This window comes from Aquila chrysaetos, chromosome 19 (assembly GCF_900496995.4).
Source record: "Aquila chrysaetos chrysaetos chromosome 19, bAquChr1.4, whole genome shotgun sequence".
NCBI classification, from domain to species: Eukaryota; Metazoa; Chordata; class Aves; order Accipitriformes; family Accipitridae; genus Aquila; species Aquila chrysaetos.
Genome location: NC_044022.1, coordinates 10,295,718 through 10,313,519, shown reverse-complemented (window position 1 = coordinate 10,313,519; position 17,802 = coordinate 10,295,718). Strand labels below are relative to the sequence as shown.

The 17,802-nt window shown below is 41.4% G+C and overlaps 1 protein-coding gene and 1 long non-coding RNA gene across 3 annotated transcripts; one reads left to right on the top strand and one right to left on the bottom strand.

The window, feature by feature from the left end:
* The first annotated feature begins 266 nt into the window (after positions 1-266).
* Positions 267-17,337, top strand: ACAT1 (acetyl-CoA acetyltransferase 1). Of its 2 annotated transcripts, XM_030042454.2 has the most exons (12): positions 267-376; positions 2,386-2,433; positions 5,663-5,780; positions 6,737-6,832; positions 8,158-8,258; positions 10,794-10,937; positions 12,790-12,940; positions 13,513-13,608; positions 14,303-14,416; positions 14,814-14,878; positions 15,503-15,660; positions 16,964-17,337. In XM_030042454.2, the coding sequence occupies exons 1-12, from the start codon at positions 323-325 to the stop codon at positions 17,082-17,084; spliced, it is 1,266 nt and encodes a 421-aa protein (XP_029898314.1). In that variant the 5' UTR covers positions 267-322; the 3' UTR covers positions 17,085-17,337. The 2 variants fall into 2 exon arrangements, with proteins under 2 accessions (XP_029898314.1, XP_029898315.1); XM_030042455.2 differs by lacking the exon at positions 5,663-5,780 and having other exon boundaries at positions 317-376.
* Positions 13,482-15,504, bottom strand: LOC121232457. Its single transcript, XR_005930914.1, has 2 exons — positions 15,248-15,504; positions 13,482-14,203 (listed from the first exon to the last, which is right to left on the bottom strand). It is a non-coding gene; the product is annotated as an uncharacterized LOC121232457 (long non-coding RNA).
* Positions 17,338-17,802: the final 465 nt, after the last annotated feature.

The window sequence follows — 17,802 nt, the reverse complement described above, 5'->3', positions numbered from 1 at the left end:
GAGGGCGGAGGTTCCGCGGTCGGCGGCAGGAGCTGCCAGGCACCGCTGGGACGCGCGTCCCCCAGCGCCGGGGTACCCAGCTGCCCGCCCGCCCTGGCCGCCTCAGGGGCCGCGCACCGCCCAACCTCAAGCGCAGGGCAGGCACCGCCCTCTCCCTGCTCAGCCCCGCGGCCCGCCTTCCAGCCCAGCCAATGGCAGCGACGGGGTTGGCGCCCCGCCCCGGCCCCAGGGCCAACGGGAGCTGGGAGGGAGGCGGGGCGTCGTCGTCTATAGGCCGAGGTGGGGGCGGCGGTGAAGGTGACGGGGGGCGGCCGGCGGGAGCATGGCGGCGGTGGCGATACTGTGCTGGCGGCGCCCGGCCGCGGAGCTGCTGCGGGTGAGGCGGGCGGCGCGCCGGGCGGGCCCCAGCCCTTCCCCTCTCCCTCCCTCGGCAGCCCCGGCCCCGCCGCCGGGCCCGGAAGGACTTGGCCAAGGTCACACCTGCGTTTGCGGCGGGGAAGGCCGCTCCCCGCCCCTCCCCTCCCCCCTGCGGCGCTGCGCGGCAGGAGGCAGCCCCCGGCCCGGCTAGGAGCTGAGGGGAGGGAGCGGGTCCTCGGCCGGGGGAGCGGGGGCCTGCGAGGCCGGCCGGGCCGGGCCGGGCCGAGCCGCGCCGCTCCGGAGCCGCCTGGTCGGTGAAGGGCGGCTCCCCGCCCCCTCTCCCCGGCCCCGGCGGCCGGGTGGCGGGTACCGCGCTAAGCCCGGCGGGACCTTTAGCCGCGATCCTGAGAGCGGCTTTTTCCACTGCCTCATCACCGCCTGTCAGCGCTGGGGGTGCAGCGGGCTGGCCAGGGCCCTCCCTCGCCGGCTCTTCAGCTCGTTCCCTCCTAATTCGTTGCCCTACAGAGTCCCTATATCCATCTGTTACCCGCTTCAGCCATAAGGATGCGTAGCAGCCGTCAAAGGCTTTCTCTAGCCAGGGCCAGGAGAGGAATCAGGTAGGCAAATGTACTGCCATGGTGTGCATAAGGTAGGTTGGGAGGTGAGATACTGAGCGCTCCTGCCCAAAAAGCCTCTGTGCAGGGTTGTATTGAGGCACTGCTGACTTTATTGGTAGGGGTGCCTGGAGCGCCGGGGATCCCGTTACTGGTACAGAGAGCTGTATAGGAAGAAAAGGGCAGGTAAAACATCTGCATGGCGCTGGATTGCATCTGTATTGCCGTATGGAAAGCTGAAGGTTGTGTTTTACCAGCTGTAGAAGTGTTTTGTTTTGTTTTTTAAGAAGTCTGTAACTGACGCAGCATGGACACTACTAGCAGATGCCATTTACGCTTAGAAGACTGTTGTCTGGTTTGTCCAGTTTACTACACTTCAGGTGTTGTCCAGTAAGGGCATGTTACTTTGCTAGGGTTTTTTTTGACACTGACCCTTGAAAGCCCTGTTATTAAAGCCCTGCAGGGACATAATTCATTTCCAGGGAGAAGTTTAATTTAAACTTTTTGCTGGCTATTACAACCTGAGCTGGAAAAAAACAACAAAAGAACTAATTGAAAAACAGTAGGAAAAAAATCTGTATTTTGTTACTTGAAGGTTGTCAAATGAAGAGAGAAAGAGACTAAATTTTCATATTGTAGGCACAATACCAGAAGGCATTCTTTGATTTATAAAATTGATGGTGGTTTTGTGGTGTCCTTAAGTGGTTATTTTTAATTTGTATTTATTTAGCTGTAATTCAGTAATGATCAGAAGTTTCTAGTGTGCTGAAATGTTGTCTAAGGAAATGGCTAAGAAAGTGGCTTAAACCACTAATGGAAATATCATTCTCTTAATACGTGAAGTGATACCTACAGATGTATTTCTGTATCTTTATGCTGCTTGATTAGATGAAGCTAGTAGTTGGTGATTTAGCCTGCTCAGGTGATACTTTTTTCTTTTCCTTGGTTTTGTTTTATTGTCATGTTTTGTTGTAGCATTCTGAATTCATTACCCTCATTTTTTGTGAAATGCCAATGAAATAAATTTGTAGATGCAAACTGCCACTTTTTTTTTTAAAAAGTTAATGATAGGACTGAATGAACCAAAGTCCAGAGAAGCAGACAGAGGGACTAGTAAACTTTTTCAAGATAGCACCACTCACTCCCTGGTTTAGACTTATATGTGTACATAACAGACTCAGCCAAAATGCATTGTTTCTTGTTTTTAAAGGAGTATCTGTTTATTTTTCAGAAAATATTTTATCACAAGTATTATGGTGAGACTGTGTACTGGTCTACACTTTTTTTAAAAGGCATGTTATGATTTTTAATTTAATATTTTTTCCAGTGTTTCTTGGATACTATTTTTAAATAATGACTTCTATGAAAATGGTACCTTACTGAAACATCATGGTATTGGCTTTCTTATTTTCAGGCTTTGAAGTATACAAGCCGTGGCTATGCATCACAGCGTACTTTAAATGTAAGTATAAAGCACCATCTGACTGCAATAAATGACTGTTTTAAATTTGTTTCTTAATCACTGAAGTTTTTAAAAAGTTATCACAAAAAATCTGCATTGAACACAATGTGACTTGTGCCAGTCACACTTTACCGCAAAATCTGGAATAAAAGTCAGATTTTCTTTCTTATTTTGGTTTGCTAATTGCTAGGTAGTGTGGGACAAAATAGGTTACAAGTGTGTCAGATAACTTAAGCTTAATGTAACTATCTACCTGTTATTGGAAAATACAGCTGATGCTAACTTATCCCTTTGAGGTTATTTGTATGTTATCCTGCAACTTGCTGTTACAACGTAAAGGTTGAGGACAAGTATGTTACTATCACTGAAGTCAATCATGATGAAGAAGGGGTTACAGAAACAGACCTTCTTAGTTTTAAACAAGTATAATTTGCCTTTTTTGTTGTTTGTTTAATTTCTTGTGTCTAACTTCCATTGAAACCAGCACAGTTGGAGGTACTCATTGCTGCTTCTCAGTAGCTGCCCAGGGCAGCTAGAGGTCTGAAGTGTGCATCTTTTTGATGCCAGGTCCTCATGCTACTCTCACAGGGTTAGCAGGTAGACATGTTCATGTAGCACTAAAGCTAAGAGGCAAAATAAGAGTAAATCTGTTTTGAGGGGCTACTAGGTATAGAGCTGAATGTCATACTGTGTCTTAAACTACTGCTTACGCATTACGCTGGGACCTGGGCTTCTGAATGTCTCCAGGGATGGAGACTCCACAACCTCTCTGGGCAATCTGTTCCAGTGTTCAGTCACCCTCACTGCAAAAAAGTGTTTCCTGATGTTCAGAGGGAACCTCCTGTGTGTCAGTTTGTGTCCATTGCTTCTGGTCCTGTCATTGGGCACCACTGGAAAGAGCCTGGCTCCATCCTCTTTGCACCCTCCCTTCAGGTGTTAATATAGATGGATGAGGTGCCCCTGAGCCTTCTCTTCTCCAGGCTGAACAGTCCCAGCTCTGTCAGCCTTTTCTTGTATGTCAGATGCTCTAGTCCCTTAATCATCTTTGTGGCCCTTCATTGGACTCTCTCCAGCATGTCCGTGTCTCTCTTGTACTGAGGAGCCCAGCATCAGACACAGCACTCTAGGTGTGGCCTCACCAGTGCTGAGTAGAGTGGAGGGGTCACCTCTCTTGACAAGCTGGCAATGCTTTGCCTAATGCAGCCCAGGATACCGTTAGCCTTCTTTGCTGCAAGGGCTCATTGCTGGCTCATGTTCAACCTGGTGTCCACCAGGACCCCCAGGTTCCTTTCTTCCAAGCTGCTTCCCAGCTGGGTGGCCACCAGCATGTACTGATGCCTGGGTTGTTCCTCCCCACGTGCAGGACTTTGCACTGCTCCTTGATGAACTTCATGAGGTTCCTGTCAGCCCATTTCTCCAGCCCGTTGAGGTCCCTCTGGATGGCAGCACGACCCTCTGGTGTATCAGCCACTCCTCTCAGGTTTGCATCATCAGCAAACCTGCAGAGGGTACGCTCTGCCCCATCATCCAGATCATTAATGAAGATGTTAAACTGGACTGGACCCAGTATTGACCCCTGGGGAACACTGCTAATTACTGGCCTCCAACCAGACTTCTTGCCACTGATTACCACCTCCTGTTCCTGGCTGTTCAGCCAGTTTTCAGTCCACCTGACTGTCTGCTTATCCATCCCACACTTCATTAGCTTCTGTATGAGGATCCTATGGGAGACAGTGTTGAAAGCCTTACTGTAGTCTAGGCAGACAATGTCCACTGCTCTCTCCTCATCTACCAAACCAGTCATTTCACTGTAGAAAGTTATCGGGTTGTTTGAGCGCGACTTCCCCTTGGTGAATCCATGCTGATGACTCCTGATGATTTTCTTGCTGTTCATGTTCCTGGAAACAGTTTCCAGGATTAGTTGCGACGCACACAAACAGACTCCACGATCAGTGAGATTGTAAAGTAGGTATGTTCATTCAGCACTGGGCAGCACGGGGGGGTAGTATCCCCCTTTATTATATCTACTGAGATTCTTTTGACTCCCCTTGTCTCAGTTGTTTAATCACCTTCCTAGGGGTCAAGGTGAGGCTGACTGGCCTGTAGTTCCCTGGGTCTTCCTTCTTGCCCTTCTTGAAGATAGGAGTGATGCTTGCTTTTCTCCAGTCCTTGGGCACCTCTCACAATTGTTGTGACCATTCCAAGATTGTTGAGCGTGACCTTACAAAGTCATTGGCCAGCTCCCTCAGCACTTGTGGGTGCATCTGAGCAGGGCCCATGGATTTATGTATGTCCAGTTTGCTTAAGTATTCCCTGACCTGATCCTTTTCCATGAAGGGTACATCTTCCTTGCTCCAGCCTTCCACCTGGTCTCTGGGGCCTGGGATTCCTGAAGGCTGGTTTTACTAGTGAAGACTGAGGTGAAGGTGACATTCAGTACCTCAGCCTTTTCTATGTCCTGTGTCACCAGGTCCCCTGCCCCATTCAGCAGCAGGCCCATGTTTTCCCTAGACTTCCTCTTGTTTCCTAGGTTTCCTCTTGTTTCCAGAAGCCCTTCTTGTTGCCTTTGACATCCCTTGTCAGATTAAATTCTAGCTGGGTTTGGCTTTCGTAACCTCATCCCTGCGTGCTCAGACAGTGTCTGCCAGGTTCCCTGTCTCTGCTTCCACCTTCGGTATGCTTCCTTTTTGTATATGAGTTTTGGTCATCCATGCAGACCTCCTGGCATTTTTACCTGACTTACTGCTTGTTGGAATGGGCTGCTTTTGAGCTTTGAGGGGGTAATCCTTGAACGTTAACCAGCTTGCTTTGACTCCCCTTTGCTCCAGGACCTTTGAGACTCTCGCAAGCATCATCTATCTCAAGGCTGAGCTCAATGCATTCCAGCTGTTCTGTCACATAAAGCGCAGCCCCCCCCTTGTCTTCTTGGCCTGTCCTTCCTAAAGAGCCCGTATCCCCGCATGGCAGCACTCCAGCCATGGGAGTCACCCCACCATGGCTCCATGATCCTAAGATTGTAGTCCTGCAGCTGTACACCGATCTCCTTATGTTTATTCCCCATGCTGCATGCATTAATAAAGATTATTTTAGTGCTCTGAAACATTTGCAGGATAAAAGGGAAGCTGCAACATCAATGAAAGAGTAAAAGTGGATAAATTTAAAAAAATATTGGTATGTGTGTGCATATGTGGGAGAGACTGTGACTTTTACTCCATGCTTCTCCTCTTAGGAGGTGGTGATAGCAAGTGCTGTAAGGACACCGATTGGATCTTTCCAAGGATCTCTTTCCTCATTGCCAGCCACTAAACTTGGTTCCATTGCAATTAAGGGAGCAATTGACAGAGCAGGTATATGTAAATATTTTTTCTGTGACAAAGAAAACCTCAAGTGGCTCAGAACAGTATCAGGCTGTGTCTTTTAAATTGCTCGGTAAACAGAAGGTCCTGGATTTTTTGTTCCTGTGGCACTCTTAAGTCTTTATCCACAAATGGTATTTAAGTAAAGTTGACTGTTGGGCTCTGTTTCAATCTGAATGAAGTCCTGCTTCTAGGAGCAGAATATTTCTTAAGGATATCTGTGCTAATCTGTATCTGATTGAACATGCTAGTTGTTTTTCTGTGGTGGGGTTTTATGACACACCTAAGCTGATGCAAAACCTACTTGTTGGTGAAACCAGTGGCCCTTCCTTTCCTTGCCCAGTTTTCACATGGGTACTTATGCTTGTAGGACACCCCTGTGAGTATATTGATGGATTCAAATTAGCAGAAAAAGTCTTTTGGGGGGAGAGGTAGGTTAATTTTCTACAGATTTGGCTTCTTGAAACAGCATATTACAAGAACACCAGGGCTGTTGCAAGAGATGCAGCAGGAGAGCAGGCCTCTTCTGTCTGGTGGCAGCTAGCTGTGGCCTTGGCTCACCCCTGTTAAACAAACAAACAAACAAAACTGTTTCTTTAGACATAATTGTGGGAGGTAGAAAGTTTTGTGCTTTTAACCATCCATGGAAATTGAGCTTCTCAGGTGACTAGTGAGACTTGGAAATGTTTGCTTTAGTTAGCTAACTGTAGCTTGTTCTGCAGGGTAGCAAGGGAATTCTCTGTGGGGGTCACCAGTTCACCATGTTCCATGAATATGAGGGTAGAGATCTGGGATGCCCCCAACAGGGGCCTGTGTGCTGTTAGCACACAGGTTGGACATGGCACATTTCATCAGTCTTTGACAGAAAACTTCAACGGGAAGGTTGGTAAAAGGGAGTTGCATCTTCCATGCAAAGAACCCTGAATTGAAACAATGTTGTTTTATAGGCATCCCTGCAGAAGAAGTGAAAGAAGCTTATATGGGTAATGTCTTGCAGGCTGGACAAGGACAAGCTCCAGCAAGACAAGCAGTCTTGGGTGCAGGTATTCATTCTTTTGATACCGGGGTTAAAGATTTTTTGTCTTTATATATAGACAGTGTAGATTATTGAGCTATGAGTTAAAAGAGAGTAGTCCCCAGCCTTTTGTCAACGCAGTCTGTGTATGCTTTTTTTCTCTGTGGTGGGTGAAGGGTGTATGTTGTACTCACGTAAGCAGGCCTAATTGTGCATCCTCAGGAATCAATTTTCATATGCACAATGGATGTTACTGCCTATGGTGTTTGCAGAACCTGGAGAAGACGATACTGGAGACTGGGCCTCTACTTCCAGAGCACTTTACACTAATGATGGATGCTGCTCTTTGAATCTTTCATGAAACAGACTTTTTTTCTTCAGTGTATCATTACTCTTAAGCCTTACTGGATAAGGGGTCAGTAAGTTTCCTTGAACTGCAGATAAGAGTATGTCATTACACTCATCTTCCCATGGAGTCTGGAGCTGTCACTGGGAGGATTCACGCTATAATGTTAACTGCAGAACAAATGTTATTGGGGTGCAGGAATTATTTTCTTCTCCCTTTTGCTGTGGGGATGGGATTCCATACCTTAGTGTGACTCTAGAAAAGTCTGTGGGTCAGGGAAGAACTGGATACTTTCTTGGCTCTGTCCCTGTACTTTTTTGAAAGAGAAGGAAGTGCTTTCATGTGAGGCAAAGGGATGAATACAGCTCTTTTCTTTCCCCTGGCTAGTTTCCCCATCTCACTGCCGGTATGGAGGTGATGTGCTGGTAGCAGAGCCATAATACTGGAGAGCAAGCCTAGGGTGGAGGCAGTGATGCAATGGTCTTGAGCCAAGCTGCACACAGCAGAGCCCCAAGCTATTATAATGAACACTCAATAACAATAATAACTCAATAATGACCATGTGAATGACACTGACACCTAGCACTTTTGGTCTTGTTCAGTATTGCGTGTTTTTAGAGTCCCTGTATTTCTGGGGTCTGTCTTGTTGCCACTTGCTAAATTCTATAGCTTGTTTGTGCCTTTTTAGTCTTGAATGCTTCTTAGAGGCAGGTATTGGAGTGTCGGGAGGCTTTGGAGCAGCTCTGGAGCTGCTGTCTTTCTGATTCTTCACTTGCTTGCTCCCTTACCACAAGTCTGTTGTTGGAAGGGGAGAAACAACAAGAGTCTCCAAGAAGGATAGTAACTAGGGGCGAGGGTAGATAAATTGCCCTGGCAGGCTAAATAGTGCAAGCTGGACACCCTGGGCTTAGATAAAAATTGGTCCCATATGAAATATTGCTGAGACACCAATAAAGTATTAGTCTACCCTTTAAATAATAGTTGTTTGTACAATTTCCTTGACTCAGGTCTACCAATATGTACTCCTACTACAACTGTCAATAAAGTCTGTGCTTCAGGAATGAAATCGATCATGATGGCAGCCCAAAGCCTGATGTGTGGGAGTCAGGTATGTGAATTTTAGTGCTGTTTTATGGAAAAAACACACTACTAATGTTGTAGATCCTGTCCTACTAATGACTGTGCTCTTTGCTTTGGGACTGTGTTTTGCCTTGGGATAATAAAGCTAATTAGCAAGGGTTTGTTTTGCTTATGCAACCTTAATCCTTAATTTTGTAGTCACTTAAGTGTGTTTTTGTTTAAAACAGAAAAAATTTGTAAGTATTATAGTTAGGAAATTGTCAGATGTATTTTTAGAGCTGAGCAAATAAGCTGGATTTTTTTTTTTTTTTTTTTTTTTTTTTTAATTTACATCCTCTTCCTTCTGCTCTTCCCCCACCCCCAAAAAATAATTAAGGGAATTTTCAACCTTTCTGGTTTGAAAAAATGAAGAAATTTTTATAGACTTGTTTTTTGATGAAATACATTTAATCTTGACTTTCAGACACTCTCAAGACTTCAATGAATTAAATATACATATTAAAGCAATGTTGTTTCCAAGTACTTTAAAGATGTTTCAGGCTTTTTTTTAATTGTTTTAGAAGAAGAGGAATCTATTGTTGCTGAATAAGCATTTTCATTGAAGAGAGCCTGATGGAGGGGAATTGCTCATCTCTGCCAACTGTGTTCTAAGATTCTCTATACGATGGGGAAAAATAGTATCACTTAATGGGAGGATGGCAGAATACACCATCTTCAGCAAGCTGTTAAATGCTACGCAGCAAAGAATATGGGAGAAGTGTGAATGTGAAGACAGACATTTGAATTTTGTTTTTAATTCCATACTCAAAAGCGTTTTGGCAACATTTTCCCTTCTCTGAAGTGAAAATATTGTCAGTTCAATACATATTTTTGTTTACAAAGTAAGCGGCTCATAAGTGAGAAATGTACTTACTATTCTTTTTGTTTGTTTGTTTGTTTGTTTAGAACAAAAGTAAAATATTTAAGTTTTGTTGTCCCTTCTGTGAAAATAACAGTATAGCTTAGTTAAGCAACTACTTATTGCTTTGGCCTTGCTCTGCAGAGAATGGCACTTTGTCTAGTGCCTACTGAAGTCGGTGGAAGTCTTGTCACTGGACTTTGAACCAGGCCCAGCATATTTGTGTAAACAGCTACATTTGGATTTAGTAATTTACATCCAATTACTTTGTGAGAATGGTTGTGCATTTTCTTGGTTTGACAGATGCAGGCCATGAGCTCTGAATATAGTTGGAGTTTTCAGCTGAACTAATCATACATGCTGTGCTGCCAGGCTCAGCAAAAGCAGAGACTTGGCCAGTTATTAGTCTCTTAGAGCTATAAATTACAGGGGGTTTTGGTATTTGTTTGTTTTTCCTGGTTGCAGACTGTGAGGTATCTGGTGTGAAAGTCAGCGATGGTTACCAGTGGCTTGAGTCAGCATACATCATCGTATAAACAATTGTATTAACTCTGTCTCCAAGTCTTTCACTTTACACAATTGAAATGCCAGGGACTCTTGTTCCTCTGATCTATTGCTGCTTCCATATCTCAACTGCCTTTCCGATTTATCTGCCTTTCCAGTTTGTCTCCCACCTTTCTTTTCTTTATTACTTCACGTCACTGTTCCTGGATCTAGTTTATGATCTATTCTGAACCAAACCATTATTTCTCAGAGTCTTAAATTAAATAAGCCAAGAAAGCTTTCATCTTTTTCTTATTGCTGTTTTGATGTAAAATCTTTTTGAATTTATATTAACAGCACTATTGAACTCTCAAAGATTCACACTGCTGTGTGTGTCTTTTTCCTACAGTTATCCATATTTCAAATATGCCATGTATTAACCCAACTGTGTGTATTCTTCACATGCTGAGATCCTAGGGATTTTGGGGGTATAGCCTGATGAACAGTAGGTGTACTTACGGTCCTTATAGCTTTATTGTTTGTATGTTTTCTGTTTGTTTGCTTTGTCTCAGCTTGAAAAGTATACTAATTTATAAATGCCCATAATGATTCAGCTTAATTCAAGTTCAGTAATCACTAATTATTAACATCTCTTCTTTTTTGCTGGCCTTTTCAGATGATAAAACTGTATTATAAGTCATCTCTCTTTACACAGTAAGATGAAACAATATTATGTAAAACTGCAGGTACTTGTAAATCTCTGTCTGTTCTTATCGGTCTCTTAGATTCTGACTGTTGCTTGTTCCATAGGGATATGGAGCTGCGAATGAAGAACAAAAGTGAGAAATTTACAGAAAAAGAAACTGTTTAAAGCAAAACTTATAATTTGATCTTGGAAGCTTTTGAAATAAAAGTACAAGAGACTGATGTGGCTCTTGCGGCTTTCTAAAACTGCATACATGACAAAAGTCCAGTTTTTCTGTCAGGGTGGATTAACTGTCTTCAGCTGTTGTTCCTGCTGTTTGCTTTTTAAATGCATAAAGATTTTTTTTTTTCATCTTTATCTAAGATTCCTCAGAAATATAGTGTCCATGCTTAAGCTTTTGCTAATATTTGTTCCTATAAGAAGTCATAGAGAACACGCTGCATTATTAGTAATTTTAACTCATTTCCTTTGAGCAGGATGTAATGGTTGCTGGTGGAATGGAGAGCATGTCTAATGTTCCCTATACAATGAGCAGAGGATCAACACCTTACGGAGGAGTAAAGCTGGAAGACCTGATAGTAAAAGATGGGCTGACAGATGCTTATAACCATATCCATATGGTAAATATTCCTGCACAGTACTAAAGTATCAGCCATAGACCTGATGCAGCTTTGAAGAGCTTGCGTGTAATTATTATGAAACTGCTTCATCTAGCAAACCTAGAAATGAGGAGTAACGTTAATGGAGGAGGAATAAGTCTTCTGTTTCCAGGCTTCCTGTAGTAACTGTAATGGAGGGGCTAGACAGAAGACCAAAACAGAATAGCAAACTGTGTTAATATTTATGTCTCTGAAGTCTGAACAGCCTAGAGCAGGGATTTAAAAAAAAAAAAATTGCTACTGATAGATTGCTGTTGCTCTGTCTGTGGGAGAGAGCAATCAAGTTACTTGGCGTCTTTGAGGGTACCTACTCTACGGTTCAGCAGGCTCTTAACGTTTATTTTCCCTCCCTCAATGTACATATCTCGTATCTTCCATTGGAAGGTTTGAGTCAGCTGATACGCTTACTCATCAGCATGGTAACTTAAATTGGACAAACAACTGCAAACTTAGGATGGGTTTCAAAAACAACCGATATGAAGATAGCGAAGAACAAGCATCAGGGAAGAACAGTTTGAAAAGAGAATGACTACTTTCAGTTTACAAATATTTCTGACCTTTGCCTGTGGTCGTTCACAACTGTCAGGTATTCTGATTAATCAGTTAGTGTTCTTGCTGGTGTACAGGAAAACATGTAATGAAGAACATTCTACTGTGATCCATATATTTGATACAGACCTCACTGCTTCTGTGTGTGTTCATTCTTTTTGCAGTATGGTGCACTCTGCTTAGGCTGTTGGTTGAAATCCATTCCTGCATTTCAGCTAAAACGGAGTTTAATTGTGAGGATTTTTATGGGAATGTAAATAGTGGCTTTGCTAGTGTCTGTATGTGGGGGGAAAAACTCTAGGAGTTGGTTGAAATGCAGAAAGTTTTAATAGATTGGGACAATATTTCACAACCTTTTGTCTTCATTACAGCAGCTGTAGGTTGCTTGGAAAACCTTAACAGTGAGAATACACAGGAAGGCTTTAGGAACTTACTTTTGTCCATGTTTTGGCAATAGACTAAGTTGCTTATGCTATGAAGACTTTAAATTCTTTAACTGCATAGAAGTGAACTTGCTTATGTGAAGAACTGGAGGAACACGGTACTAAAGGGGTTTGTGTTGATTCATTGAGTTTTCTACAGAAAAGAGAGGTGAAACAAAACCTGTTTAAGAACAAATCTTTCAGGCTGACTATATGAGTATTTTTTTTTTTTGGTCATCACAGGTATTTAGACAGTGTTGGTAATGGATTATGATCATATAATTATGATTGACCTATATATAAAATTATTTGATTGTTTCATTCTTACTTACTTCATTCCAGTTATTAGACAAAAGGTATACATACTTCTATTTGTATAGTTTTTAGAGTATCGGATCCTGAAGGCTAAGTAAGCCCTGTGTGTTGACCTGTTCTTGTAACCTTTGGACTAGGCAAGCTAATAATGGAATGAAAACACTAGTAAGATGATGTGAACATACTGTTCTGTGGCTGAATAATGATCTTTAGTCTCTGATGACATCAGCCCTCAGCACTTTAAAACTTACCTTTGCGTGCAGTTTTTTTAACATAAAAAAAAGCCTTGTAAGGAAAGTTCCTTCATGCCTTTAATAATCTGGATCCAGAAAACGTTTGCTAAATAAATCTTAAGATCATATTCCAAACCCAGAAGTTACTGTTTAATCATGACTGTGTAAATTAGAAATGGACACAAAATATTAGTCATATTCAATTCTGGAAATCTGCCGGTTGAGCTTTTTCAGTTACATTTCTACTTCATATCTCCAGAAATACCAAACCTAACGTGCCTGGTTTTCTCCAAGGGCAACTGTGCCGAGAATACTGCGAAGAAGTTTACTATTTCACGAGAGGAACAAGACACTTACGCCATAGGCTCTTACACTAAAAGCAAAACAGCCTGGGATTCAGGAATATTGAAAAATGAAATAGTTCCTGTCACTATTTCAAAAAAAGGTATTATGGAAAGGTGTGATAAAATGAATTGTGTTTCTCATTGAAAGCTGTAACATTGTCTGTGTTCAGTGCAAATTGTGTTGTTTAAACATGCAGATCTCAGGAATGCTAATTTTAGATTAGCTAAGAATTTTCTGTTACGCAGGCTTTCTGGTGAATAGCAGTCAGTGACCTGTGATCTGGTTTTGTTTTTAAATTATTCTTTAATGTTACATACCATATCTTCTTCCTTTTTTATGTAAGTGGAAGACTAGCTATTGAATTTAGCTAGTATGGCTTGAGGACATCTGTGTTTTAATTTCCCTGTTAATTACCTTACAGATATGTTCTTTCTCCCTTTTCATTCAGCCACCAGGAAGTATAAATGGATTTGCTGTGAATAAATTGGATTAAGGAATAATTTTTTTTCAGTTTTTGTAACCACATTTCTTGACATGCATTTTACATGTGTTTACATTTTTTTTTTACTGAAATACGTTGTCTAAATAAGGCAGCTTTTAATCAAAGTACTGTGTTAGAATGTCTTAAGGTTGGACTGTTCTATAAAATACTAAACCAAATCTGAATTTCAGGGAAGCCAGATACAGAAGTGAAAGAAGATGAAGAATACAAACGTGTTGATTTTAGTAAGGTTCCAACACTGAAAGCTGTTTTCCAAAAAGAAAATGGTAAATATTGTTAAACCAACTGCTTAACTTTCTACCAAGTGCAAGGATACTTTGTTATAGTGAAGAGTACTGTTCACAAGAGCTTGAATGCCCAACAGTAGTCCATTAACTTTTAAATGTCTGCTAAGATAAAGAAACATGCTTCAGAACAGCATGAACTGGCTTGGATTAAAAGATGGTCCAAGAACTTTAAACCAGTGAAAACCTCTGTTTTGGACATTTATTAAAAGAGTGAAATAGATTGGTTTCAATTTAGCTATTGCCTTGGTCTCCACCAAGTACAAGCTTTTGTTTCCGTGGGAGCTGGAGTGCCTTTACATAGCTGCCTGTTACTTCCCTGACTCTGTAATTGATAAATCTTTCTGGCTAAATCAAAGTTGCCACTCATTCACAACCCTTTCTGAGCTGGAATTCTGTGTTAATGCCAGCAATGCAGCTGACATGGAAGGCATGATCTAAACTGCCACTTGGATGAAGATACGAATACATGTGATTGTACTTGTCTAATCAAACTGATTTAAAAAAACACAACTTATTTTTAGTTACCTCAGTGCAACAGATATCACCATATTGTTGAGACCTTATGTTCAAGGGCCTAAGGTTAAAAAAAAAAAAAAAAAAAAAATCACTGACAGGAAGTAGGTGAGCTGTATCACACTTCCCCTCTGTATAAACAATGCTTTCCCTTTTCTAGGAACAGTTACAGCTGCTAATGCCAGTACTCTGAATGATGGAGCAGCGGCTTTGGTGCTGATGACTACAGAGGCAGCCAAGAGACTGAAAGTCAAACCATTGGCACGGATAGTAGGTAAGATTTTTCTTTTTTTATCTTTGAGTACAGTCCTGGAAAATTCTCCCATAGTATTCGCTCAGACTGGGAGTCCTCTTATCTGACTGACGTTCATGGGATAGAAAAGCTGAGCCCTTGGGCATTATGGCTGCATCTTCTCAATACAGTGCTTGAAATTTCAAGTGCCGTACCAGCAGGCTTTTGATCATAAACAGAATTTTCTATATGGAATAATATTAAAAATCTGAAAATGTTATTATGTGGCTCACTTAAGGCACTAAACTTTATATGTATCTATTTCATGGACCATTATATTCAGAATTTTTCCATCTTGGCTGGGTTTGCTGCTTGCACGAAGAAAAATCATGTGTGGTAAAAACAAAAGGTCTTTAAACAGCTTTTGCAATTTTTACAGCTTTTGCAGATGCTGCTGTTGATCCTATTGACTTCCCAATTGCACCTGCACATGCTGTTCCCAAGGTAGGAATAAAACTGAGTGTTTTTTGAAAAACAACAAACTTCCTTAGCACTGATCATTGGTTCAACCCTCTGCAGATCTTCCTGTAATTAGGATCAAAATTATGATTACTTCATAAATATGAAGGAACACGTGTTTTTCAGAGGATCAAGGCTAGAATGCAATTTTTGGAGTAACAAATTTCTCACACCTATTTTGAAAGAGAATATTGTTTTATACTGCTTTGGGCTTGTTTACACTTTTGAAGCTTTGCAGCTAGTATGGCTAAAAGGGAAAATAAATATGGTTATACAAGTATAGACTAGTTCAAAAAGGAACTGAAGACAAGTATATGGCATGAGGCAATACTATATCCGTTTAAATGTACTTACTGTAGCAGTGGTCTTAGCATAAGTGTGATGAAAAGGTATTCTTGGCACAGGGTACTCTCCATTTCTTCTTTTGTGAAAACACAAGTTTGTGCTTCAGTACCTCAGTTTTGCTTTTTCCCACCTGACAAAGGGGTTCCAAAATGTGAAGTTGAATCAGACTATGGGCAGCCTGAATCACCGACTTCAAAATAGACCTAATTATTTCTATAATTAGCTTCCTAATTTTTTCACAGTAGTAATTATTTTTATTTCTAGATTCTAAGTGCGACAGGCCTGAAAAAAGAAGATGTTGCAATGTGGGAAATCAATGAAGCATTCAGTGTTGTGGTGCTGGCCAATATTAAAATGCTGGGTATTGATCCACAGAAAGTAAATATTAATGGAGGTGCTGTCTCTCTTGGACATCCAATAGGGTAAGTAAAGCGCTGGTTTCTGTTCTGCACAGAGGCATTGTTTTCTAGACATACTGCTAACACATTTACCTTTATTCTCAAATTTAATGCAAGTAGGAAGGCTACTAGAAATTTGCTATCAAGTACATGGTGACTTAATTCAGGTGTTAAATTTCAGGGTACCTTGAAAATAGCACGATCCCATTTTTTCTTTTCACAGTTAGTTATCACCTACTTTTGTAAAGAGCTTGCTTGTTACCATAGCTATATGGATTTATGAAGTATTAAAACCAAATCACTGTTAACATGACAGAATAAACAATAATAATTAATCAAGTAGTTAAGCTAATAAAATTTACAGGTAAACTTGGGAAAATAGTGAAGGATATGGTACAGGGACTTCTATGTTTCTTACATGAGCAAAGTGAAATTCCAGGTCTTGTCAAAGCATTTTTGGCAATGAATCCAAAAGTCTCCAAGCACCTAATGCAGCAGACAGGGATAGTCTGGGGGATGGTGGTGGGTCTGTTGTTTGAAGTTCTGTCATCTGGTTAGAGGAGTTAGGTCACCTGCTGTGTTCCCCAACAGCTGTAACTGACTCATGACTTCAGTATATCCCATTCATCCTCCCTAAGAGTGATCGTGCTGCATGGTGCTGCTCTATGAGGAAAAACCCATTCCAAAACCTCTGAGTAAATATAGATGTGAAGTAACCATGGTGTACATCAGGAACAAGTAGGAGTACTTCATGGTTCATAACAAGCTGTAATCAAGGCATAATCCTGCAAGACATGCTGACATTCTGAGGAGGGAATATTATTTTTTTTGTGTGTGTGTGTGTTAAAAGTTAATTTTGACAGTCTAATGACAGAATTTAAATGTCTGATTTTGCACATTAGGTGGATCAAAGTAGGATACTGCAGTATATCAGGTTGTAAGCAAATAAAAAACCTGTTGGAAAGTAATTGTTACTATTGATTTGATTTTTGTGGTAGATTTGTTACCTTGTTTGGGAGGGCTTTGCTACATGTAGAGATACTTTGTAGTATACAGACTGACTTAGAGGCCACTTCCAGAAGGAACTTTTGATAAACATGGAGTTTCTGTATGTATAAGAATCTTTCTTTTTGTTAAGTACTGCAGCTAGAGAAGAATAACCTGTATTACATCTAAATGTAGATGAAAGGGTTTGTTTGGTCTTTTTGTTGGTGGTTTTTCCCCCTCCAGTGAATCAGTACTATATTCTACCAACTGTCCTATGTGGGTCAAATAAAGATTAATTTCCTTTAGACTAAGCTATATACATTTTTTTTCTTTTATTTAGAATGTCTGGAGCAAGAATTGTTGTTCACATGACCCATGCATTGAAACAAGGACAATATGGTCTTGCAGGAATTTGCAATGGAGGAGGAGGTGCTTCTGCAATATTGATAGAGAAGTTGTAGGCCCAAATTGTGTTGGGAACAAAGCCTTAAACACTCTCTGATCAAAATGATGAGTGGTACCTGTTACATCTTATTTATCAGTAAGTGGATGAATTCCTTAACTGCTATTCTAAAATTTCTTAAAACATCATTATTGATACAGACAACTGGGCTTCTATTACTTTTGACTCAGTGCAAGTTTTTGTACAGTACAAATAAAAAATGTCAAATTACGATAATGTCTTGAGACAATAAAGAATGTTTGTTAACTGTAGCTCCTTGTCACTGATGTATGGTTTCTCAAATGCCACTGACAATGAATTCTCTTGGTAACTCACATAGGACTGCTACTAGAGGCAGCTAGTTTCTTACAGTTTTGTTGCTTATTATTCCTAACTACTAAGTGATTTTCATGGAAAAAATAACTTCACTCAGAGGTTGGTTTTCTACTGTTGTGTACCTTGAAGGCAGGTCACATGCACAGAAGGAGCCCTGCTGTAGCACTCGCTTACCCTGGCCTGGGGTGTAGTACCCAAGCAACCTAGAAGAGATAGTGGCGTAACTTACACATGCAAGTACTAATATGGCCTCAAAAGCTACTGCTTTTTGTTCATTTAAACCTCTGTGATGTATAGTTTTGTCAATATGCTTTGAAGTACAGGCAGATTCAGGACCAAAAGAGTACAATTGCCGTTACTGCTTCTTCCCTAGGAGATGCCCAGTCACCTGGCTGTGCTCT